Source organism: Mustela putorius, unplaced genomic scaffold, assembly GCF_011764305.1.
Source record: "Mustela putorius furo isolate JIRA1106 unplaced genomic scaffold, ASM1176430v1.1 tig00003869_pilon_pilon_pilon, whole genome shotgun sequence".
Lineage (NCBI taxonomy): Eukaryota > Metazoa > Chordata > Mammalia > Carnivora > Mustelidae > Mustela > Mustela putorius.
In genome coordinates, this window is record NW_025422021.1 from 8,710,176 (window position 1) to 8,736,799 (window position 26,624).

The 26,624-nt window shown below is 43.2% G+C and overlaps 1 protein-coding gene across 4 annotated transcripts in view; it reads right to left on the bottom strand.

The window, feature by feature from the left end:
* MAP3K20 (mitogen-activated protein kinase kinase kinase 20) overlaps positions 1 to 26,624 on the bottom strand; it is a 178,667-nt gene that overhangs the window by 2,159 nt on the left and 149,884 nt on the right. For all 4 annotated transcript variants that reach the window (XM_045066830.1, XM_045066827.1, XM_045066828.1 and 1 more), the window contains 5 exons: positions 25,501 to 25,563; positions 24,413 to 24,505; positions 9,019 to 9,135; positions 6,466 to 6,540; positions 3,447 to 3,597 (listed from right to left, as the gene is read on the bottom strand). In XM_045066830.1, the coding sequence (XP_044922765.1) occupies positions 3,447 to 3,597; positions 6,466 to 6,540; positions 9,019 to 9,135; positions 24,413 to 24,505; positions 25,501 to 25,563 (499 nt within the window). The remainder of the gene's footprint in view (positions 1 to 3,446; positions 3,598 to 6,465; positions 6,541 to 9,018; positions 9,136 to 24,412; positions 24,506 to 25,500; positions 25,564 to 26,624) is intronic.

The following is a 26,624-nucleotide window of genomic DNA, read 5'->3' on the forward strand; positions in this document are numbered from 1 at the left end:
GAAATGGGTTTTTTGTTTGTTTCTTTGATTTTTGTTTTTCTTTCCCCTGTGAAAAATGAAGCTCCGTGGCCAACAGGAAGAGAAGGTGAAAGAAAGTGGTCAATAAACAGGAACCATTTAGTACGCTCTATTTCCCTGAATAAGCAAGTCACACCTGGGATCTCTTCTGCCTTCTGCAGGACCTAAGTCATCTTGCCCACATCCTGAGTTCCCTCCTGGTCTTCCCTGAGCAACGCTTGCCATGCTTGTCACACGGAGCTTCTGGAGGGGAACAGAGCGTGCCCACTTCTCGCTCCAGCAAGCAGCCCCCCTCACTGCCCTGCACAGGTGACCACACCTCAGAGGTGAGTGACTTATCCCGATACTGGTGACCTGTGTCCAGACACTCCTCACAGCCTCACTCAACCACAGGGCCTTCTTGCCTTCCCCTTGACTCCTCTGAATTTGTAGCTTCTAACAGAGCCCTGATTTTGTTCAGTGTTCAACCCCCTCATGGAGCCATGTGCACTGGCTGAACACATTCTGGCTCTAGTGGCAGACTTTGATTGACCTGAGCCAGATGCAGTGATGTTGTGGGGGAGGAGTGGACACACAGCTCAGTTTCTGGCCAGAGCAACTTGAGAGATCATCTGCTGGGAGTGTGTAGGCAAGTCCTTGTCACCCGTCAGTGTGAGAGCAGGAAAGGCATTGGCCCCTTGTGTCTTCTGCCCATTGCCATATCTTATATGATGGCTATGAATGCGGAGGAGCTGGACTGCAGAAAGGCGACAGACTGTGAAGGGCTGAGTGGAAAGAAGCAAAGGTTTGTTCCTTGTCCTTAATGTGGGTGAACCAGCCGCTTTTACTGCGTCTGAGCCCAGCCTTCTTCTGCAGAAGATAGCACATTTTATTAGAGTTAAAACCCATGGTTTCAGCACATTAGAATGCCTACATGGCTGGTCCCTACCCCAGTAGGGACTCATGGGGTCTGGGGTTGGGCTTGAGAATTTGTATTTCCTTTTGTTTTTATAGTTTTTAAAAATTATTTATTTGACAGACAGAGATCACAAGTAGGCAGAGAGGCAGGCAGAGAGAGGGGAAGGGAAGCAGGCTCCCCGCCGAGCAGAGACCCTGGTGTGGGGCTTGATCTCAGAACCCTGAGATCATGCTGAGCTGAAGACAGAGGTCTTAACCCATTGAGCCACCCAGGCACCCCACGAGAATTTGCATTTCTAACAAGTTCCTATTGGTCCTGAGACGGCTGTTCCTGGGATTACACTTTGGTCCATTTGGGAGGAAGTCAGTGGAAGTTGGATTTTCTGTTAAGAAATAATACCTGAACTGATCCAGGTGGTATCCTTGGAGTTTGCATGTCAAAAGGGAAAAAGATATAGGAGGGAGAAGGAAGGGAGGCAAACTAGCTAAAACTAGGGAGCCAGATTGGGGATCCTTCCCAGAGGAAGGTCACTCTCTCCTTCTGTCCTGCAACCTCTCCTGTTAATCATAATCAGAGGGAAAGGTTGAGCCAAAGCCATTCCACTGGGAATTTGAAGGGTATTGACCATTCCTAATGCTCTTAGAGAAATAATTTGCTTTCTCCCAAAAGACTTAGATTACAGAGGGATCTAGGACACTTGTTAGACCTCTGTCCATTGTCCTCTTTGGGGAATGTCCCTAGTTTGTCTCCACCCACATGGCGACAGTTCAGTGTACCACCTACGCCCCCCCCACCCCGCCCCACCTCGCCACGGGATACCCCACCTACCGCCACCTCCCACCACCTCCTTCTGCTGACAGTAAATTGGTCCAGAGGAGAAGGCTTGGACAAAAACAACAAACAGGTCTTACTCTGGGGAATCTGGAATTGGGACTGATAAACTATTTGGTGATTCTCAAAGTGGTAGAATTCAAACTCTATGAACTTGGAGGCAGAGGGCACCTACTTTGTGTCATGTGGGTTGGGAAACAAAAACAGCTTTTAGTAAAAGAGAAATACAGCAGAGATGGAGACAGAAGACCCCCCCCCCCGCCCACAGATTTCACAAAAGTGTTGTAGAGATCCAATAGGATTGTGGCTAACAAAGCCCTACAGAAGTAAAATGTGCCCTACATACTTCACTGGGAGAGGGACATTAATTATAAAAAGAAGTCCTTTTAAGGCATGATAGGAAACATACGCGACAAGATGGTTGAATTAGCAAATAAAAGAACTTAGAAATGCAGTGTTCTGTGCTGGAGAGACTCAACACCTATTACATGGGTTAGTCATGTGTAGAAACAGCATGCCTTAAAGAGTGTGTGAAAATGTGTTTTGTGGCTGAGAAGGCTTGGTAGAAACTCCTGTTCAGTCATCGCGGCCAGAATGTCTTTTCACGATTCACTGAGAAAGAAAAGAACCAAGTCAACTGGGTTGACAAAGGCAGACAGGTCCAGCGTGCTGTCAGAAATTTATTGGTGAGCTATGGATACTGTCCAGGCTTCTGGGCCCCCGGCTGGTGGTCATAGAAGGTCCGGTGCGCTCGACAAGCTAGTCCTACAGTAGAGGACACTTTAGTTAGGTTCTCAAAACTCAGTGACCCTAGCCCTAGGGGCACTTTATTTTCCATGCCGCCAAAGAACCTTCTGATGTGGATTTTCAAGTGTGTTTTCTTATTGGGAAAAACAATGCACTAATCAGAAAACACGTACTTCTGGTTCATTGGCAGGTGTGTTTCTCGTGATAAAAAATGAATTGCATGGGGGTTTATGCATCCAACTCTCACGCGTCTGTCAGCTTGTAGTCCCGCAGAGCCTATCTCTGGGTTGTACTGAGTTTCTGGACCTGCAAAGGTGAAGGTCAGGACCTCTTCCCTGAATCTACCAAATAATGACCAATTTAACAGCAAGTCAGCTGGCCTTCCCCTATGTAATTTCTAATCTGTTTCAGTATAGCATCTGTAATTAGTGTCACCACGCTCCACCATACACATTTCGTATTTTCTCTTTATCCTTCCTTACCTTTTTTTGTCCCTCTCCTCCTCCCCTTCCTTCCTCGCTCCCTTCCCCCATCATTCTTCTGCTCTGATGTATCCGTCCTGTTCAGGTCTCAAGAAATTGCCCCAATGATACCACTGGCTTCATAGGAATGTTTGCCGGACCCACAAGATTCATATCGCTGTCTACAGTTTTGGAAACTAAATTTATGCATGTGTATAAATATACATATATATTCTTATTTACCAATATAACATAATCATTAATTTTCATCTTTTATTATAGTCATCCAAATACTGAAATTTCTTGTGATATGCTCACTTATAAGTCCATAAATACTACTGTGCCTATCGTCTGTTTATAAAACAAATATTCTAAAAATAAAAGAAGGAAGTCTTATATTAGAAATCTATGTCTATTCACAGGCTGGCACTTATCCTGGGTATGAGAATTTGATATTCAAGTTTTTGGAGTCTAGCACACATCTAACTTACTTGAGTCAGACCTGCTTCTAGAGTTGCCCTCTGAGTTGGACAGTAATATCTGAATGGCAAGTTGGACAGCTTTCACTTCATCCTGAGGTTTCGTTCGGCTCCACTGAATTGAGTGGACATGCTTTGTGCTCTTTGGAGCTCGGACATCACTCTGATAAATAAAAAAGAGAGAGAGAAACTCACGACCCAATGTTCTATGTTTATTTTATAGGAAGAAAAGAAAATCAGGTTATCATGCCATTTGAGTTCACTCCTTATAACACTATTATCACTCCTTAGAACACTATTATGCCCTACGTGAGGTATTAGTACAGTTGGCCTAAATATGGTACTATGATGTAACCACTTTAGTCCTTAGTGGATTACAGAGTAGTTCAAAACGCGGTTGTCTTCCCTCAGAATGTATTCTATTTGGCAAATCTCAGCTTACCTTTTTGTCTACCAAGAAACGAAAAGTGATTTCTTCTGTTAAAAGTACTTGAAGATAGGTCTGAAAACATAAACATCTGACCACTATTTTGCCCACAACTGCCTCAGATCATCCGGGTAACTGGGTGACTGTGGGCAGCGTGGTGGACTAATTATCCCCATGGAGGGTGCAAAGTAACAGGTGCAAAAGTGAGACAGGATAGGGAATTAAGAATAGCACCTAGAAAAAGGAGAGGACACCAGATCCAAGACGTACCACCTTCTCATTCTGAAACCCTTCATCACCAGGTGTCATGAATCAGATTCAAGAGCCTCTCAGGCTTTATTATGGTTATGAAAATATGTTTAAAAAAACTCTGAAGTGACCATTACAAACACAAGTAGCACATCATCATCACAGACCATGAGGAGGAGGAGGAAGGAGAAGAAAGAGAAAAGAAGAAAAGAATTGAGTGTGGTTTGTCTCTACAACTAAGGCAGGCAGAGATGAAATCTGGCTGTTAGAACTGTCCCGTTGCTAAAGAGAAGGCTTGTCCTGCGCAACGGGCATGGGTCAACAGATTCCAGAATAGCCTAGAGTCTAATCAACAGCTTTCGTTAAGTTTTGTGTCCTACAGGCAACGTTTGGACAATTAATTCTGTTTCTCAGGCACCTCCTCCCTGACAAGCTCTGCTCGTCGACTGGTGAGGATAAGTAACTGCTGTAATGCTCCTCACTTTCCAGTATCAGGTCACCCCGGACAAGAGGAGTGTCCCGGCTTTGGATTTGTAATGCCGAATCCAAGCCAAGCTGGCAACTCAGAAGACCGTCACAGCGCAGCAGTGCGTGGAGTCCCATCTGAAAATGATTTCCTTCATCTTACTGCTGGGAAGGGAACAAGTAGGACAACCGGGGAAGAGCAGGAACTGCATTCACAGTCCGAGGACCCGGCTGTGACGCCACTGATGGTCACTGACTACCCCAACGCAGGACTTCTTCCATCTCTCTGAGCCAGTTTTCCCTAGCTGCCGAATGAAGCTAATGCTGCCTGTCTTTCAGTACTGATGCAAGGTTAATACAAGAAAACAGGTGTAAGCTTCTGTTATAATGCCTAGGTCATGGTGAACCCTTACAAAATGTTTCCTGAATGAGTAATTGAGGGAAAGAATGAAACATACGTCCTTTGGAGGGCAGATACATGCTAATATATCCATGTGTGACAAGACTCTGTGCCTTACTGCTTCCCCTCCACCGTGTTTCTGCAGGGTTTCTACCTTGTAAAGTGGGTATCCCACCGGCCATGAAGATATTGCTAAAGTTAAAAATGTAATCACGTTGCTTTAAGCAGTAGAGTGCTTAAAACACCCCATTGGCTTCCTGTTGTGTTTTTAGTAAATCCAGACTCCTCACTGTGACCCCGTGAAGCTCTCTGACTCTGCCTGCCTACCCTCTTGTCATTGTCCTCTGTGCCTCAGGACCTTGAGCTTGCCTTCCCCTGCTGCCTTCTTCTCCTCAGAGGAAAGGCCTACCCTAACCACCCAGTCTTATGTCCCAAGTCTCAACTATTTTCTGGTTACCACTTACCACTCACCACTCTCTACATATTTGTTACCTACTTATTATCAGTCTCCTCCCACTGGAATATAAACCTCAAGAGAGAATACAGATTTAGTCTATACTAATCCTAAAATAGTAACTGTCAGTAGGTATTTGCTAAATGTATGAATTTTAATTTAATTTTTTAAAAGATTTTATTTATTTATTTGACAGAAAGAGATCATAAGTAGGCTGAGAGGCAGGCAGAGAGAGGGGGGGAAACAGGCTTCCCACCAAGCAGAGAGCCCGATGCAGGGCTCAATCCGAGGGCCCTGAAATCATGACCTGAGCCAAAGGCAGAGGCCCAACCCATTGAGCCACCCAGGTGCCCCTAATTTAATTTTTTGAAAAAATATTTTATTTATTTGGCACAGATAGAGGAAACACAATCAGGGGGATTGTGAGAAGGAAAAGCAAGTCTCCCCCTGAGTAGGGAGCTCAATGCAGAGCTCTACCCCAAAACCCTGGGATCATGACCCGAGCTGAAGGCAAACAACTAACATCTGAGCCACCCAGGTGTCCCAAATTTTAATTTTAATAGCATATTTTCTTTAACTGTCAGTTTTTCTATTTTTCTATATATAAAATCTATGGAATCTGTTTTTGATGATCGATATCCTGCCTGCCAGGTGATGGTAGAAGTTGTGCTCCATCCTTGTGACGAATCATTGATCTATCCTCAACCCTAAACTCTAAGCACCAAGAAAGCAAAACACTGTTTTGGTCACTGTTTGGTTTCCCCCAGTTCCTAAAATGTTATTTCTCATGTAGAAGATGTTCAGTCATTAATTGACAAATGGATGAATTACTCCCTGAATCTTTATTGGGTGAGAATATCCTGTTCTCTTTGCCTACGAACATTTTGTTAGAGTAATTATGTTAATCTTCCCATATTCATGTTTCTTAAATAGTTTCTCTTCTAATTTTAAGCCCCGAGAGGAAGCAAATAAATTCCCACCGAGAAACTGATGGTAAAGCCACCAGTACCCTACCCCTCCCCAATGCCAAGCTTACCTCATAGGTGACAGTGCATTCTACAGTCTGATTTTCCATTATTCCTACAGTCCACTTCTCCATTACAAATGGGGGCTGAAAAACAAAAGTTAGGATGGTGTAGAGCCTGCCCTGCTACAGTATGTATCTTTGAGGCCAGCTGCGCCATATGCAATTGACAAATAGAGCATAATGACAGATTATCGTGAAAGTCCTACTGTTGGTTCACATGTGATGACTCACAACAGGCTAATGTTTTGGGTGGTTTTCATAAGACCTCTTTTTCTATAATTATAAACAGTCTTGTGCCACAGTCTTCCCTTCTCTGGTATATCACTCAATCCTATCATTAGGCCATTATTCCTGCTAATGTTTTACAATATCTGTAGAAAGCTTTCTCATGTTTAAGAGAAAGCCTTAACAATTTAGACCCCAATGTGCCTTACTTGAGTGCAAGCAGTAGCTGAGCTAGGGGCTTCAACAACTCCTCGGCTTTTCCCTGTTTCTGGCTATTCAGCTGCCAGGTTGTGTGTACAGATGAAACTGTGGCAACATTTCCTCCACTGTATTAAAACAAAGGATTCATGAGAAGCCTGTGCCTTTCAGGGGAGACTATGTCACTCCAAAACATGTCGCTGTGGTATATGTATTGTATTTTTAGCTAAAGGCCATCAAAACCCAGCAGCCTCAAGGAAAACTTTTACTTCTCCTGTAACTGCCTAGAAGAATTTAGATAGGGCACCTGGCCGAGAAAGAGAGCTATTATCAGAGATAACTTTTTATCTGAAAGACCTATCTGCATGGCTCGGCAAGCTTCTAATTATCAAACATCTGCTCTTCTTATCTTCCTGTGAATTGCCTTCCTCCCCTTTGAAGCCCCAGGCCCCTGGCTCATTCCTCAGTTCAGGATGGCACATAAGCCCCAACTGCCTGACCTGCTCTTGAGTCTCCTATCTTTGGGGCTCCTGTGTGTACAAAATTAAATTCTTCTCCTGCTAATCTGTCTTAGGTCACTTTAATTAGCAGACCAGCCAAAGAATTTAGAAGGGTAGAAGGAAATATTTTCACCTTGACACCTTGGATCCTATTTTAGTTTTGATGAAAATGGTCTTTATTATAAGTGAATCTCCACTCTCTTAACCACCCTCCACCCCTTCATTCTAGCTTTAAGGTTACAAATGACCAACTGGGCTTGAGATGGGTACAAAGCACATGCAGTAGAGATTTAACAGGGCCTTTTTTTCTTCTTTTCTTTTTAAAATGAGGATTGTTAGGATGCTGTTGGTGTTAAAAAAAAGTTCTACAGATTTTGAATGGTCTGCCCCAATCCTATTTTTCCTACAACCCCGGTTAATATTGGTGTATGATGTTGCAGAAGATGTGTTTCTTTGGGAGTGCATATGTGGCATTATACCAGAAACACCTGTATTTGGGTTTACAACTCTACCCTGTCATTTTTGCTGTGAGCAGATTCCTTCTGTTAGCAGGCAAGGACTAGGATCTTGCTTTCAAATGGCATAGGTTGGGGGTTACAGAGCAAGCATCTGTCCGGTCTTCAAGACATCATAATACGTCCCAACAAAATCAGGGAAAGTTAAAACCAGAGCATAACCTTTACAGATAAATAACACCACTGAAATAACTCCTAGTTACTCAGAAGATTCCAACAATGAATATCAAATCAATCGACTTGATGAATATACTTGTAAATTAAAAGGACTTGGATGCTTAGCAATCTTATGCTTAGGAAGGAACACATTTGCAAGTCTAATGCTGTGGCTTTGAAGACTCTTCACTTCCCCACTTGTGTTTGCACCCAGGTTCTTCTTTGCTACAAACCCCATTTTCTTCACTGAAACCAAATACACTGTTCATAGTATACTTAAGAATGGCTTATGTGAAGTTTTGAGTGAATGTCCAATGCATATCATGGTTATTTGCCTGAGTTGTTGACCTTCTACTATTGAAGTCTCATCTGTGTTTTTTCAGTATTAGTGAGAGAGAACTGGATTTTTTCCCCCCATTTTGAGGAGAAGCTAAGCATTTCTCTGAGTCTGTCTTCTCTGTTTTAATGCATGTACTTCTACCACTGACATATTCTCTGGCCAGAGGTGTGAACTCAAAGAAGCCAAGAAGACGTCAACACAAGCCTCATGACTAACCTCCCCTTAGTCCTTCAAGAAATTGAAGACAACCAAGAAGGCTTTCCACCTTCCAAGTTTTTCAAAGTTTAAAATGACCCCAAAGTTGAGGTAAATATTTTCATGATGCCATTTTCTTTCCTTTAGTAAGTGATGGAGTAAGTGTAAAGAAATAAAGAAGAAAATTTTTTTTAAAAAAATTAAAGGACACTTTTTTGGTAGTACTTTTTAGTTCACACAGCATAAGTGGAATTTTAACAAAAAACTATTATGATCTCAATCTGCTAAATAAAATGTGCCTTTCAACAGCCAGCTTGAGGCCGAGCTGATGTGAACGTTGACAAGCACAAAAGCACACTGCTGGGGGATTTTAATGTCTTTGTTTGATATCTGTGAATTCAAAAAAGCTTTTAAGCCGTAAATAGAACCCTACCTTTGTCATCTTTAAAATCTCTGCATCGGGTAGGTTAGTGTTGAATGTCACATCTTTGATATAGGTTATTGCAATTTCATCCCCATCCATCTCCATATACATTTTCCACTTACAATCCTGGAATTAAAAGCAAAATTACAGAAATTTCAGAAAGTGAAACCATTTGTTTTAGTCTCAGTCTCATTTATAACACATGAAGTTTTCTGAATGAAATGTTACAGAAGTTTTTTTCCCTTTTTTTTGAGAAAAGGACATGAAATTACATCTCTTTATATATCTAAATAATTCCCAGTTAGTGCAGTCATGAGACATAATTCATCAGTGTAAATGTTCTATCACGTGAGTTACAAACTCAAAATCCTAAAGGAGCCAGGCAGATAATAAAAATGAGTAAAGCCAGGCAATTTCATTATAGAACCCTAAATTGCAATCTTTCAAAGTAGACCCACTTAATTTACATATTAAACATTGTTGGAATATTTTTTCATTCACACAAAGAAATGGGGACTTCCCATTTTGAAATATAAGACCCTCTTAGATCTAACTTTCACTTTTTAAGTATTGATAGTAATATGGGCTCAAGAAATAGTTCACTTTCCTCCTAACAGGAAGGAAAACTGCAAATATGATAGATAGTGACTGATAACTGGCCCATGTGTTGGGGAATTATGGAAGGGTTAGGATTCTGGGGGTCTAAAGGGCATCTGCCCTAAAGGGACAGCCACCACTCAGCTTCTGTTGACTGTCCCCACATGGGAATATGAGCTCAGTCTTGCTGGATACATTGAGGTTTCATGAAAAGCTGGACATCTGGATTTTTACATGAAGCCTCTAGGTTTTTTTAAATGATGTTAATTAAACTTTCAGTAAAACCATTCTATAGTGAAAAAGTGCCCTACATCATTAGTTGGGGAATGTGAATTAACATGTCACCACAATGAGGGGCGCCTGGGTGGCTCAGTGGGTTAGGCCTCTGCCTTTGGCTCAGGTCATGATCTCAGGGTCCTGGGATCAAGCCCCACATCAGGGTCTCTGCTCAGCAGGGAGTGCGCTTCCCCTTCTCTCTCTGCCTGCCTCTCTGCCTGCTTGTGATCTCTGTCGGTCAAATAAATAAATAAAATCTTTAAAAAGAAAGTAAAATGTCACCAAAATGAGATGACACCAAATGGCTAAGATTGATAACATCAAATGTTGGCCAGGATTTGGAGCTACTGGATTGCTGGTGGAAGTGTAAATGATAAAATCATTTTGGGGAGAGTTTGGGCAATTTATTAAAAACATATATCTGTATGTATAAATGTAACATCTATTTGATGACCATAAATTCAAGTCCTAGGTATTTATCCAAGAGGAATAAAAAAGTCTTAGTGTTGTTCTGAGCAGCTTTATCATAATCGCCACCGCCACTGCCCACCACCCCCCGCCCCAGCCCAGCAAAGTGTTGAAACAGAACAAGTGTTCATCCTTAGGAGAATGGATGAACCATGATGTATCCATAAAATGGAATGTTACTCAGCAATAAAAAGGAACAAGCCACTGATGCATGCAACAACACAGATCAGTCTCAGAAATGGGACAGTGAGTGAAAGAAGTCTCATACAAAAAAAAAGAACATACTAAGGATTCTATTTAGATGACATTCTAGAACAGAGGAAACCAATCCACGTAGAAAACATTCAGAAAATGGGTTGCTTCTGCATATGGGGATTGACTGAGAAGGGACATGGCGAGACTTTCTGGGGGTGCTACTACTCTGTTTATAGGGGTTTGGGTTACAGAGACATACACACATGCCAAGACTCAGTGGATGTATACTTAAGATGTGTGTACTTATTGAACTCTAGCATTCTGAATTGTTTAGGGGGAGGTATACTGATGTCTGCAGATTACTCTAAAATGCATCAAAAATAAGGATTGATATACAGCTAGAGTGATAGATTGACAGATATGCAATAAGGCAAGCAGAATAAAATGTTAATGGCTGAATATAGGAGGTGGGTACAGGAAGATCCCTTATAAATACTTTTCTTTTTTTTTCTGTATGAATAATAATAAAAACGTGGGGGGACAAACTGTGTGTGCAATTCAAAGGAAACATAAGCTATGTCTTTGCACCAAACTGGACCCCTGGACCATAAATTCACCTTCGTTCATGTTATTTGAAGAATGAAGGATTCTGAGAGGTTAAGGACAATGTACTGAGCACCCTACATGCTGAAACTGGAAAACGCTCTGGTAGGAGTAGACCTGGAATGTCTCCTGAGCAAGCTCAGACAAAATTATTGCGGAAAAACACTAACAAAGAGGCTGTTGAAAAACCTGTTGGTTTCAACAGAGGGCTGGGGGAGCTCAGTGTTTTACGAAAGCTTCTAGACAAATTGCAGAACCAACCAGAGCCCATGCCTGAGGGGAGTGACCCTCTTTGCCCAGCCACTTTCACAAGATGGAGAGCCAATTAGTGAAGGAAAAAGGCTATTCAACAATGTGAAAACCGAGCTCTTGGCCAACATAAGTCAAATGAGTCGCTCAGAATGGACAAATCTCTCAGTATTGCTTTGTTTTGGAGCCACTGCTCCCCTGGCAACATGGGCCCCGAGATAAATGGGCAGGATAATGGCTGTTTGGAGTCATGATTGCTCTTCTCTGAAATGGCAAGAGCCTCCTCACACAGTGCTAGAATAAAAAGCCTTAGAAAAGATGAATTTTACTGGTATCTTCTTCTTTTGCCTGTCCAGTTTTGGAATGAAGCGATTCAAATCAAACGAAAGACCCCAGGTTGTGTGGAAATGGCCAATTCCCTGTGCTCCACTCTCCTAGTCAGAGCCCAAGAACTCTCCTGACCTCAGGCCCGCCATCACTCCTCCTGCGCGCATGCTCAGAGCAGCTCTCTGTGGCGAAGGGGCTGACGGGTGGGAACTCCTATTTGCCGACTGCTTCATCTGCTCCAGCATGCTGCTGGATGCTTACCTGGCATTCTTTCGTGTGATACCCACAATAATCCTGCAAGTTAGGTTTGCTCTCCCGTTAGGGGAGGAAAAAGGAGGCTCAGATAAATAAGGAACTTTACTGGGGCTTCCTGGCCAGTAAGTGGTAGAGGTGGGATTATAATACTAACAGCACAAGGTTGCCTGGCTCCAAAGTTGGAGGAGTGGGTGGTAGGATGTACTCACTGGATGGTTCTCAGCGCTCCACCATGGGACCAGCCGTCAGCAACCGGCAAGTGGGAGAAGGACCAAGGAAGACTTTGCTAATAAAACCGAAAAAGCAAGTGGCGGCAACAGGTCCTCCCCTACGGCAACTGCTTCCCTGGTCCCCAGAGTCCAACTTGGAAAAACAAGGATCCCCCTAACAGGGCGACAGACCTTTTACTTTTCAAATGTTTCTCTTTTCCAAAAGAGAGGCTTTTACCTGAACCATAAAAGATAGTGCCGAAGCAATAAAACGATACTCAAAGGCATTATAAGCCAAGGTGGACGGGGCATTATCCATTTCATTAAATTACAAGGCTGGGTGGGAAAGGAAAAGAATATGCAGTGTTCACCTAAATTATTAACTTCATCTGTCAGTGCCCTCATATAATTGCTAGTTGTTTTTTTGTTTTTGTTTTTCCAGGGCATCTATGATTTCATCATTGCCTAGTTAAGAAAAGTAACCCACAAATAAAGTCATGGAATTCTTTGAATTCTGCTCCATTTCTTCTCAATCTCAGGTATCCCACTGGGTCATTAAGTTGTCAATGAGCGCTGCTCACAACTACCAGGATTTGAGCAAGGTACTGAGTTCCACAGGACCCAACTGAGACAGGACACCATGTAATGAGTTCTTGATCAGCCAATCACTGGAAATGTTTTAGTAACAGTAAAGTGAAGTAAATCATCGGTAACATCAGTAAAAGTAAAAATTCTGCATATTTATGAGCCTAATATGCAATCTTACATGCAAAATTACTAGCTTTTCCGTTTCTTGGTAGTGGGATGGACCAGGTCGTGGGAATGTGGGGTCGGATTTAAAAACCATTCACTTTTGCCAGGGTGAACTATCGATTTTGGTTGATGTGAGTGACAGAAATGTGGGTATTGATTTTGGAATCGGAAACATTCAAGAGTCACTGTGGATGTCTGGAGAACAACTCTCAATCCTGACAGACAATTCTGTATTCTCAGAGCCCATGGGGGCCTCAACGGACTCTTTTTCCAAAACCATTTCACCCCTGGCAGTCTGAAATGGCATTTGGAATTGGCCAGCACTTTAAATTCTATTTAAGTGCTGCTGCTGATGGTTAGATAGAAATAATATAGAGAAGGAGTCCACAGTAAGCCATTACTAGGAGCGTAGCAGGGCATGAGGTGAAAGAGGACAGCTGGACGTCCAGCTCCCTGAACTGGAATCCCAGTTTCGTCACTCCCCACCCTGCAACCTTAGCCAATATACAACCTGTTTGAATATCAGTGGTTTTTTTTTACACACAAGCGGGTTGTTGTGTTGTGTGAGAGTGAAGCGAGGTAAAGTGAATAAAGTACTCAGCACAGGGCCAGGACCAAATGCGGAAGCTTGGGAAGGAGCAATAATTACTCTTGTTACCAATAGTAGTCCCCAACACAGCTCCAATATAGTTAATCAGACTAGCCGGCCCGCTGTCCAGCAACCGTCTAAGACTGAGACTAGGCCAAAGTCGAGTGCACTTTGATAGGCAGGGTGGCGCGGTGTGTTTAGAAAAGGGTTCTGGCCAGAGCAGGCAGGCTGGATCAGAGCATCTTATACTTGGGCAGGAGTTTGGGGATCCAGAGGGTACTGAAGAAATCTGGTGCCTGGGAATTACCAGTGTTGCAAAAAAGAAGAAGGTGTGGCCAGTGGCAAATTAACAAAGACCGTCCTATGAAATAAATAGAAGAGGGAAGAAACGTGTATCTTCTGACATAGATGGGTTATATAACACCAGTTCTGCCCTTTCCTGCTTCCACAGATCCAGATGCAGCCCTACCAGGAGGAACCAGGGGATATCTGGAGGAAAATGGCTATGACATGTGGTTGACAGCCCGAGAGCCCTGTCTTGTCGAGGAACCCGAAGCATAGAGAGAGAAGGTAATTTGAGCAAGATCGCATAGACAGCAAGGCCTGGTGTTCAGACTTGATCCTAAGTGTTCTCTTGCTGCTGTAATGAGCAGGTTTCCAAACCCTCAGTCTTTTCTGAACCTTGAACTTTCCCTTGTTATGGGTTAAGGGAAGTAAGAATCACGGTACAGATGAGCTCCACCTTCCAGAGTCAGCAAACAGTCAGTCCAGATTATCTTGGCGAATTCCTTTGTTAAGTGTCCATGGCAGAGGCCAAAATACCGATTCTCTGATAAGTCCAACATAGCTGATTTTTCCTCACTTATTGACAAAGATCCTTATTCAAAGCACAGATGCTGCCATTCCACTGTCTGCTCCTTTCCTTGATTGATCTGGCCAGTGTTTGGAGTCACCAATACTTTGCTCCAGCTCTGGCTTAGGCTGTGTGGCTAGGCATGACTTCCACTCTCCAAGCCAGAAACAACCCGCTCCCACCCAGTTGCACAAGCAGATGGTGGGGACAGGTCCGACTACTGTGGATTTTTATTTCATAGCTAGATTTCCACCTAAGAGAACATTCTCGCTATTCAAATCTGTACCTTGAGGCACATCTCGAGGAAATGCTACTAATCAGGAAAAAGGTACTGGGGCAGGAGCAGTGCTGGGCCCTGGGACAGCACTGGAACAGCAGAAAATGGTCATCCAAACCTTTCCACTAACTGGACTGTCTGCCTCTCAGTGAAGATCTATGAGAATTGAATGGAATTGTGTTGGGAAGAGCAGAGTTTTTGCATTTGAAACTGATGAAAAAAATGACAGTGCTGTTGGGTGCCCAGGATATGCACTATTTATCTGGGCAGCCACTGAAATACCTGGATAATTTTAGAAGCAAGTGTGGTTAATGGAGGAGCAGAAAGCATTCCATTTGTACCACTTCTGCATTGCCAATTATGTTAAAAAATTTTCTGAATTAAGATTACTGGCCAAGTAAAACAGAAACTCTTAACACTGTGAAGATGAAATCCTAAACAACACTCAGTTAATGCTAGATTAAGTATCTCTTTGTGAGAAATCACTATTACATTCTTTGCAAGCTGTTTAAAATTCTTTGGAGTTCCAAGCCAGTACAAGTGATGCCAAACATAGACATCCCTTCTCCCTCCCACGGAAAAAAAAAAAAAAAAAAAAAGACGGGAGGGAGTACAAAGAAATGATCCATATAGAGGTAAATTTTAGATAGCAAAAGGGATTGAAGATACCACAGAAACTAACTTTAAATATTGTTTCAAGTTCTAGGCAGTTCAGAGACAATAGTCAATAGTTTACAAATATGAGCGCTGTAGGTATCTCTTAAAAGAATCTAGGGCCAAGATTATTCAGGATATTTCAGAGGGAAATAGACCTCCTATTAGGCTTTCAGGCTCCTACAGATCCCTTCTACCTGAAGATTACAGACAAAACAATTCTGATGTATTTTTTTATTGAGGTGGTATATACTTCGCAAACAAAAAAATGCACTCATTTTTAAGTGCACCAGTCAATGAATTTGGACAGCTTGTGCACCAGCGTACCCATCCAAACAAACTAGATATTCCCACTGGCCTAGAAAGTCTCCTTATGTCCCTTCTCAGTGCAGGTTCCCCGCACAAGTGGCGGTGTCTCCTCCATCCCATTTCTATCACCATAGACTCATTTTGCCTGCTCTAGAACCTGACCAAGTTGGAACTTGACAGTTAAGCATCTCTGTTCATTTGGCTTCTTTCACTCGGCATGGTGGTTTTGAGATTTGTCCACGTTCCTTAATCCTTGCAGCCTTACCCTGTTGTAGATAGCCCTATCTCCATTTTACATTAGTAGACTGAATCTCAGAAAAGTGCAGAGATTGGCGGCAAGGTCACGCCAAGATTAGCTGGGGGGGGGGGGGGGGGGGGGGGCGGAATTTAGGTCCTGGGCACGCCTAGTCTAATGGTAAAGACACTGAGTTTTAAAATCCCATCTCGGTCTCCCCCGACCCATCCCCAGACCCTTCCCCCGCCCGCCGCCCCACCCCGAATGGATGGAGAAAAAGCCAAATCACCAGAGATGGCTCAGGATTCGAGCAGAGAGGCTCCTCCACTTTAGAAAGGCCTGTACGGAGGAGACATTTTAAAAACATAAAATAGAGGTCAGAATAAACTTTTTAAGATTCAAGAGGGGGAGAACGGGAGACAGTTTCCTAGCAGGTGACTGTTGGACAACGTGAGAAGTACTGTAAGATGAAATAAAAATGTGGCACAACTGTTGGTCATGCTGGTATTAAAAGTAGTAAGATGTTGATGATTTAGGCCTCCGAAGGCTCCTTTACACGCGTCGCTATTATGCAGCTCAGCTGTGGGGACCTGCTGTTTGAAAGGCAGGAGAGTGGAACATCCCGTGAGAGCACCTGGGCTCTTTATCATTACGGATAAGCCCGCTACTCCCTATTTTATTATGCTGCCTTTAAAAAGGAGATAATGCAAGTACGGTTAATTTGCTTCTCTTCTTTATCTGTCCGGTGTCGTGACCCCTGGCGGCTTTGTCCCACGAGATTTGTTTTGCAACCCCAAAAGAAGCCCACAAGAAGCTCTCCCTAAAAATTCCATTAATAACCTCTTTCAGCGCGTATAGGTTGCAGGGTCTGGAACTAAGAATGTTTTAATCTGTTCGGCAAAACAATGTCTCATAATGATGTACAAGACTATTGCTGCACTGATGAAGAATCATACATAATTCAGCACCTTTCACTTGGCACCACTGTGATGTCCTCATTAGCCGTGGCTCACAGTGTCTGTCAGATGGTGTCCATGCGAACGCAGGCATTATATTGTCTTTGAGATGTGCAGCTGCTTCCATGACACTGCCAGTATATAAAAACATGACGCCGGTTTGTTTTATTTAGTGCTCAACCTTCCAGTTTGTAAAAACAAGGCTGACACAGAGCCTGACATGAGGCAGGGAAAATAATTAGCTCTCATTTTCTCAGCCTTCTATTTCCTTCTCCCCGCTGTGTTCTCTTTCCACTAAACCACCACATGTCAGTCGGAATGGGAGGCAATTAGCGGGCTCATTTCAGTCCCCACAACTGTGCTGAAAAGAAAGTATTTATGATGGCACAATGAACAGCTGAAAGATTAAATAACATTTGCCTTTTGAAAAGAAAATGACTTCTAGCTAAATGGGCAATTTTTGATTATTCTCAAACAAGCTTAGAGTAGTTGGTTTTTAAAATACAAGAAAGGAAAATGAGTCATTTTTAGGTGAAAGAATCAAATAAAACTTGACACAGTAATGCAAATAACTGATGTTTTATTGCAAAATATGTAAATGCGTTATACCCTTAACAATGGCTTGTGTCTAAGGTCAGGGCGGATTGGTGCCAACTAGACACCAGTAGAGATAAGGTTGTTATATTGCCTTTTGGGGGCTTGTTATTGGAGTGATGTACGAAAAAGGGACTTTAGGGATGATGTTAAAATAAAGTGAAGGAAATCAAGTGAGACATACTTTCATATGATGCATTCCATACTTGACTACCTGAAATGGTTCAGATGTTAGCTGACATGTTTGGAAAGGGCTTTTTCATTTTAGGGTTTGTTTGTTTGTTTCTCAATACAATTGGAAGGTACTAGGTATTCATCTTGGGGGAAAAAAATAAGTCTTGCTATTGATTTTTGACTAATTAATCTATTCTCAAGACTGGATTTCTTAACCAATATAGAAGGTGTTCTAGCTTACCTAATTACTGCGTAAGGTCTTTTAAATGCTGGTAAATGGGCTGCAAATTGACTTTTATCCAGGACACTCAAAATATAAAAACAGTTCTTCTGACTGCTAACTTCTCCTCCTTTTCCATGACTTCAGAGGTGATGCCCAAAAGTATGACTTTTGTAAAAAAACAAAACAAAACAAAAAACCAAAACAACAACACTGGTCTGGTTAGTAGGTGGCGTTTACCATTTGAGCTGTTCTCAGCCCAAATCCTGATGTCCAGGATTGATATGGTTGTCGTACATCTTTGCATTTCCAATGAAGTGCTTTCAATTTCATTTCAAATTATCAGTCCCTGTTATAGTTGATTATTTTCAAGACCTAATTTTTGGTTCAGAAAACACAAGCCATTGTGAGTTATCAAGGTCACCTCTCTGCAGTGATCCTCCATGGCTTTGCTTCTAAAAGCAAAGATGTCCTCTCTTAGGAACAACTGTGCCTGTCATCATGGAATCAACAACCATAACTGTTGGAACACTTGAAAAAGACAATCACAGACTTAAATTTTGTTTCTCTATCTCCATAAGCCTACTCTCACCCATTACAGACCCAAATCCTGATTTTTAGTCAGTGTATCCATATGAACCAATGGCCACCGAAGGAAATCTGAGCCTGGTGAAACCCATGCTTTATCCCATATACTTCCTTGCTGTTCACTTTCTCAAAAGGAATCCGGGGTCTTGATTAAGAAGGCCACAAGTGATCCAGCTGTGTGCTGGAGCTCCCCTCATGAGCTGGTCACTCACACCTTCTTTCCAACTTCAAGTTCAGGGGCATCAGATCGGTAACTTGAAATTGGCCACGGTGAAAATATTTGTACCATAGAGATCTCCAAACACTACCAGTCAGGGCTGTTTTCTCCCATTGGTAGACATTTTCTGCTGTGCCATTTCTACATGTGACTAACAGTCCATTGGCAAGTATGGACTAAGCGGTTCCGCTCTGGATCTATAGGCAGTGGCCTGACCCGTTTCAGGAAGTGTTGCCCCATGGCGATTAGAAACATGCAGCAAGTCACACAGCCCTATTCCGAGCTGCACTTGCTCCTTCGCAGTCAACTACAAGTTCTGTTTCTTATAGAACCCTGACCCTGCAGGCTGATACACTGAGGCACACCAAAACGTATGTCTACATGTCTATGTTTTTCCCTGGAAAAACAGTTGATCATGGGAAATAAACTTCCTTACACTGCATTTGTAATAAATGCAAGATATATCAAAGTAAAGCACTGCATGTAGAGGTTCTGAAATTTACAAAGAACGTTGGCTTTTTACTTCCTTACAAAATCCTTTTCTTTGTGCCCTGTTATTTTATTCATGTTTATCTATCCATTTAAAAAATTATACAATAGAGGAAAAAACCCTATTTGACAGTTTCTTGATATTTACAGTACTCTGAGAAAGGGCCTGGAGATTCAATTAAGTTTATTAAATGCAACATTTTATACATGATCCTAAAAAGCACAATAGTAGGTGGCAAGTATTTGTAAAAAGCAGGGCTTCTAACCTCCAGGTGAAACCACCAGAGAAGGAGAATTATTGACTGAATTGCTTCTGCTGAGGTGTGGTTGAAGGGGCCCACGTGCTGCCTGTGCTGTGTGCAGAAGGAGCCAAAGAGGCAGGGTGAACGGAAAAAGGCTTCTGCTCTGATGGGGACCTCTATTCCGCTTCCACACCTTCAGAATGTTTCTCTTATTTTCTCTTCTTCATTCACTTGCTCCTTCAGAATTCCGCTCCACAGAAAATCGGAAGTCATGGTCCTCTGGTAGGAAGTCCCGGGGTCCAGAAGCCTGTCTCTCTCTCGGGGTCCGTGGGAGCCTGGGTGTGGCTTGCCAGGCTCCTCCCCTGATTGTGGTGGTCATCTACTCAGACCCACAGGTTTGTTTCTGTGCCTCGCTGGGGAGATGAGGGAATTAGGACTCGAGGGGCAAAGCCGGTGACTGTCCGGCATGCACAAGGAATGCGCAACTCTCTAGATAGTTCCTTCGTAACCCAGCTTTTGAATTTTTATGACACAGTCTCAGAAAGTTTCTTGGTGAGAAAACTGCTGGGTGATTTGATAGTTTATTCCTGGGCAATTTGAGAATCAATATCCTTGACTGGCGAGTTTATATGAGATATAATAATAAACTCCATGGAGCTTACTATGTCGTAAAAAAAAAGGGTGGTTGCCACCCTGGAGGGGGCGGCTCAGGGAGCTGTCTGAGATCCTGGAAGCCTTCTTCCTTTTGTGCCAAGTCAAAGGCCTTAGATTACAAAAATGCAAGGCATTTCTCACACAAAATAAAAAGTGGTAATTTAGTATTAGGTGATCCCCCCCCAAATTATCTTTTTACCCATATGCCGATTTGAGGGGACAATGATACTTTCCAGAAAGGGGAGTATGACACAGTGGTTGAGTCCTCCGACTGGCCCGGCCCCTCACTAGGAGGGTCTCTGGGTAGGGAATTTTACCTTACCCGTCCTCAGTTCCTTCTGGACATGATCTAGGGATGACATTCCCTGGGACGGTGGCTTATAATAATTACATGAGAAAAATGTTCATAAAGCACTTACCACACTGTCTGGCAGAGGTGTGAAATAATCATTATCAAACATTTCCATCCTGAGCACAGGAAAATTTTGAGCTGAGAAAGACCCTGTTTCCGCCAATTCCACTGTCATAACTTCAGCGTTGCCACAACATATAGCATTATTTAAATTACTAATTTACTTTTTAGAAATAGGTCAAAAACAGTAGGAAAACCCATTCTAACTTATTGTCAGTTTAAATTGCCAGTGAAACCTTTGGTCCGAGATCTTATTTTCCCTCCCATTTTACCTCACAAAGCAAAGAAAAAAGCCTATTTCATTTGTGTGCAGATTCTCAAAGTCTGTATGGGGCTTTTAGCCTGCCGAGGTCCTGCCCTTCAGAGGGTGTGGCAGGAAAGACGGACCACAGCAAGGCCTCACGCAGTGGCACTGGGCCACTCTGGCCGGCATACAGCCACTCAAATGTGAATGGCTTTCCTCAGTTGAGCAAATCAACCTCACTTTTGTGCCAGAATCCATCTGGTTGTAAAATGAAGCTAAAAAAAGAAAATGCGGCTAAAAAAAGGAATTGTATCTGAATCCTTAGAACAAAAGGCTGACAGGTCTTAAAACAAAAGGCTTTCTCCTCTACATGTATTTGTCTTTTTGTGTCCAACGTCATATTTTCTTTCTCTCCTCCTAATAGGCCAGTTCCTGAAACAACATACCAATTTTAAGTGGTTGTTGAGCTGGTGGGGCTTCTTAGAGGCAATGGGAAAATGTAGCTATTATTTTCATGATAAAGTCACTGTCCTATGATTCCCAGTGGCTGTAGTTAGAATGCATCTTTCGCTTTGTTTGTAAAAGAAAAGGTGAAATGGTCAAGCAGATCCCCTGCTGTGCAAACGCAGGTTTGGACAGAACTCGCAGAATGCTTAGTGTCCTCTTGCAACCTATCCTAGTCATGGAAAGGCTTCACCTTTTCTGGGAGGATGGGTTTATGAGAACTCAGTTGACTGGGAATTTGAGGATGTCTTTTTTTTTTTTGGCTTCTACCTTTAAAAGTCAAGGTAACAAACAAACAAACAAAAAAAACAGTCTAGGTAACAGGGTTTTCATGTGGGGAACTGGAATTTCAATTCAAAGCACATTTTTGGGAAAACGTTTCATAATGCTGGGGTATAGACCAGATAGCATAACTGGGTAGCTTAGAACTGGACAGTAACTTATTCTAGGAGTATTTTATGAAAATTTACAGATGGTTTAACTCTCTTGCATCATGTATGAGAGCTAGCACATGTTTAAGAAGAAAGTAACAATGAAGATGTCATTCCTAGTCTGAGCTCTTTCCTCCCCTCACCTGAGGCGGCCCGCACATTTCCTCTTGCTCCCTGTTTCCTGATCGCTGATGACAATACTGTTCCTTATGCGTCTCACAGAAATGCCAGGAAGATACATGAGATGACATCTATGAAATAACCTGATCACTTTAGAATGAAGTACTCTCTCTAAAGCATAAGCTTTAAATACTATAGTCAGGAAATAATTTGCAAATGACCGTGAACCTCTTCAAGCCTTGTTTCAAAACTCACCCTTTCCGGGGCGCCTGGGTGGCTCAGTGGGTTAGGGCCTCTGCCTTTGGCTCAGGTCATGATCCCAGGGTCCTGGGATCGAGCCCCGCATCGGGCTGTCCGCTCTGCGGAGAGCCTGCTTCCTCCTCTCTCTCTTTCTACCGGCCTCTCTGCCTACTTGTGATCTCTGTCTGTCAAATAAATAAATAAAATCTTTAAAAAAAAAAAAAAAAACTCACCCCTTCCAAAAAAGCTTTCCCTGGTTGACCTCACCCATTCCAGTCACTTCTTAATACTTTAGCACCATGGCACTACATCCACATCGTACGTTTCACTCTTGACTGATTACATCATAACCTTCTCTGTCCAGCTCCCCACACCGGAAGGCTCGGCACTGTCCTGACTCCTCCCTGTCCCCCACCCCATTTCCAGCAGATGACCCAAGCTGATCAGTTCCATCTCAGAGTCCGTAGACTCTTGGCCCTTCCATGGCACGGCCATCGCCTCCTCTCCTCGTCCCCTTTCACCTGGTTGTTTGCATCTCTCTCGCTCCTAGTCTTTCTCACGGTAGCCTGGTCCTCTCCCGTTCCTCCTCCCCTGTGCTTTCCAGAGAGCTTTTAAAAACAGAAATCTGATCCCATCTACTCCCTGCTTAAAACTCTTCAAACGCCTTGGTTTAGCACCTGGGATAGTTCTCACTGGTTGCCAGCCACTCTTCTGGCCTTCTCTGGCCCTCTTGCATAGAGCAGGTCCTCAGTAAATGTCTGCTGAATGCACAGTTGAACTTATTAGTCTGTAGGCATGATCAAGTATCAGCCGCCTGACAAAAACTGCAGTGACGTTAGGCCTTGTGAAAACCTCTGGCTCAAGAAGTCTGCACTCTTAAGGCCAAAAACAGACCAGTGTTGGTCTCCAGGATCATTTATACCATCCAAGTTTTTACAAAAAGATGGATTTTTTGTTTTCCACATTAACAAGTCATTTCTTTGTTAACCGAAAATGATTTTCTTGGTTGAGACGGCTTTGACAAGTCTCTCTCAAGAAAATTCTTCCCTCTTCTTTTACTATCTACAAGCCATAAGATGGTCTAAAGAAAGTCTTGAGTGCCTTGGAGTTGAGGATATCAAAGAAGGCAGGATAAAGTATGTAATTTGTGTACCATCAGATGGACTTGGGAGTGCCCACAGTTTACAGAATCTCTGGGTGAGAAGGGCTCCTGGTTGTTGGAGAGAGGATCTGCCTCTCCCAGCCTGCTTTCTGTAGCTGCTGCTAAGGACAGGAATGAACAGTGACCCACTCGCGGAAAGAAAGGAAAGTGTTTGCATACAAGAAACCTGGAGTCAGAGCAACTTTTACTCAGCCAGCTTCTGTGGCCAAACAACGGAGAAGAAGATTTCCATTCAGTAGAAGCACGAGTAGACCTGCAGGTACAGGCGGGACGCTCTGTCCAATGTCTAGCGAGTTTATCTTTGGAAGCCCTGGGTAACACTCATGCCCTCCCAACCATTTCCAGTCACTCCCAAATGCTGGTTTCAGGAATGGCCTGGTATAAGCGAGTTATGATCAGTGGCAGGCCGTGAGCCACCTGCACGAGCCCCACGGGAGCTGGGGTTGTAAGAAGCTGTACGCATAAGGTCTCCTGTCTGCCTCAAGGGAAAGGCATAGATGGCGCAGGAGGTAAGAGCTTGGTTCTGGGGTCCCAGAGGTCTGTGTTCAAATCCTAATTCCGCTGCTTGCTAGCCCGGGAATCCTGGGGTAAGTCATTGACCCTACAGAGCCTCAGGTCCCTCATTGGTAACATGGGGGGAAGCAGCATCTACACCACAGCATCTTCACCCCAGTACCATATGCCTGGAACACAGTAAGTGGTCAATGAGTAGCAGTTACCGTCATGACTGCCTCTGCACGGTAATCCAAAATACCTTAGACCTATGGTGATGCCAGTTCACCTGCCACCTGGGTCAAATAACTGTGCCACATTCTAAAATTAACATACAGGGAGAGAGCCTGACTGAATCAGAGTGCTGGCCAAATGCTCTGCTGTCCTATTTCCAGCTGATAACTTGGGTTTCCATATTGCTTACAGTTCGATTCCGGGTGTCGTCTCACTCTCAGCATTCTAAAACAGACGCAGGACGATGGGATTCTCGAAGCCCAGCAGCATGAACAACCACTCGGATATGCCCCCACCCCCACCCCACCCCACCCCACCCCACGCTTTGCTGTGAGTTTCCTTGGTGGTTTCGGTGGCCTCACACAAGACTCTTCGCTGAACAAGGGTAAGATTCCCAGACTGGAATAGGTGGCTGGCAGCTTTTCAACCAAATTCCATTTTATGAAGCCTGTGAATTTACTCAGAATTGAGGTGTTGGCTGATTGGGGGCAGGTGAGAGGTGTATGAAATCATAGAGTTCCAAGAGGGAAAAAGAGTAGATTAGACTGAAATTCATCCAAAGGATTTAAAATATGATTTACCTGTGGGCCGGTTCCTGGTTTCAAGTGAAAACCAAAAACAAGTTCAAGGTTCACAATTTTTTCCTCATTTTCTTTAGGTTCATCTACTGAGTCCTAAAACAGAAAAACCCAGCACTATTTATTCCAGACGGGATGCTGTGTTTTTACTTTTCCTTCTCATATAAAAGAGATGGTTTTTCAGCACTAGTGTTTCCATTTTAACCTTCTGATTCCCATTTGGTTATTTTGGATTAAGCTCCAAATTCCAATTACTTAAACGCAAGAAAAATGACACCGTAAGCCTTTGAGAGCATTTCCACATGATTCATCTCACACGCCACAAATTGAATGTCACCATCTCACAAGGTTTTACAATGCCTCTTGCACTGTACAGTTTTACCCTAGAAATGCACTTAACACCTGAAGGTACGCTAGGAGATGGAGAGTTTCTTAACACTCAAGATGTCTGGAAGCTATTCCCAGAGAGGGGCTATGTGCCTGCTGGAGCAGATGACAATGAAGGGCCAAGCGGAGGAACAGAATGAACCTCCAGGAGCTCAGAGATGGAAAACCACAGTGAGTGAGTGAGTGAGCGGAGTTCTGTGTATTAACTGCAAATACCTACTAATTGTATAACAAAATGGGCCATCCGCCTTTAGACTATATTCAAAATAATGTGTCAAAGATGCTAACATATCATTCAGACAATACCCCCCCCACCATAACCTGCCCCCCCCCCAGGGCTAGCGATAATCTAGAGCCCCAGCGTGTGAATTCCTTTAGTGACTTACGTGTGGGACAAAGGTCTCCAGAGACAGGTGGGAGGCCACTGCACTAACCTATAGTGTTAATACTTACCTCCCCTTACCACTAAGGGGTCATGTGTCGTTCTTATCATGAATATGTTGTTAATATTTCAACTTAACAGGAATCAAGCCTGTTCAATTTATGCACATGCTACTCTTCACTCAAAGGGCCTTTTGTTGGACAGATAATGATTAAATTTCCCTTCAAACAACAGTTCCCGACATTGGCAATCTAGGTGTGGATGTGGCAGGTGCATATATCAATAAAATAGCACATTCTCAGTAGAAAAAAAAAAATCTTACCTTAATTAGTGGTGGGAAGTGAAACAAGTTTAGGTAATCGTGGGTTAATTTCTCAATGGCTGACTGTAAAAAAACAAACAAACAAACAGAAAACAAAAAAGAAACACATGACTTTATTAATGATCCGATAGTGCCACAAGAGGATTAAAATTATTGTGCATCTATAAAGGCAATCTTTATTTATGTAGCCCATAAAATATCTTGGGGATGTTATTGTCCACCATCGATGGAGACTAAAAGTGATGGTTCAAAGTATTATAGGTAGTTTGTCATTATTTAATGGAACAGGAAGTTATTTTAAAGATGGGAAATCTCAGACCATTCTTCAAATCCTGGTAGAGAGTCTACTTGTGACAAGTTCATGTTCTGGTGTATGGAGTGCACTTGTCGCCCTCAGTAACTACGGGAAAAACGACAAAGAACATGAATATATAACCAGAGACTCCTCAAGGCTGAAATCTCGCGGAAGGATTTACTGCATCGTAAGGGCTATTCTCTGGGTGTGTGTCCAGCACTCCTTCCCCCAATGAAGCACAAAGAACTCTTAAAGGAAAGGAGGACAATTTAAATCACGATTTTTTTTTTTTTATACTCATCAGGTATAATCCAGCTCTTCTGTGAACTGAACGTATCACATAGAGAGTAAAAAAAAAAAAGTGCCAATGTGAGAAAAATTAGATGCCTTTTTCAAAGCGAAGTGAAAGCTGTTGACACTTGACAATGTAATGAACACTTAGGGATGTTCAGCCCTGTTCCTTCCACACAGCCCCTCCACGTGAAGGCTTCCGGGCACAGGGAGAAGGATGCTGAGCCGGGCTGAGAGGGACAACTGCGTGGCAAAAGGGTAGGCAGAAGAACCGTTCGCTTTCATGACCCACAATTTAAGGGCTGAGAGTCTCTCTGAGAAAGTACGCAGACCTGACTGTGCTTTCCTTAGTGAAAGAGCAGAGAGTGGCCAGCACAGAGTGAGTGTGTGTGTGTGTGTGTGTGTGTGTGTGTGTGTGTGTGTTTAACACGTCTGACAGGTACCAGGGGGTAGTCACCTGGTGTCCTAGCCTCAGAGGCCCAGCTCAAAGCACTATTTAATCCTCATATCTCCATGAGTGGATACCAGAGCACCCAGA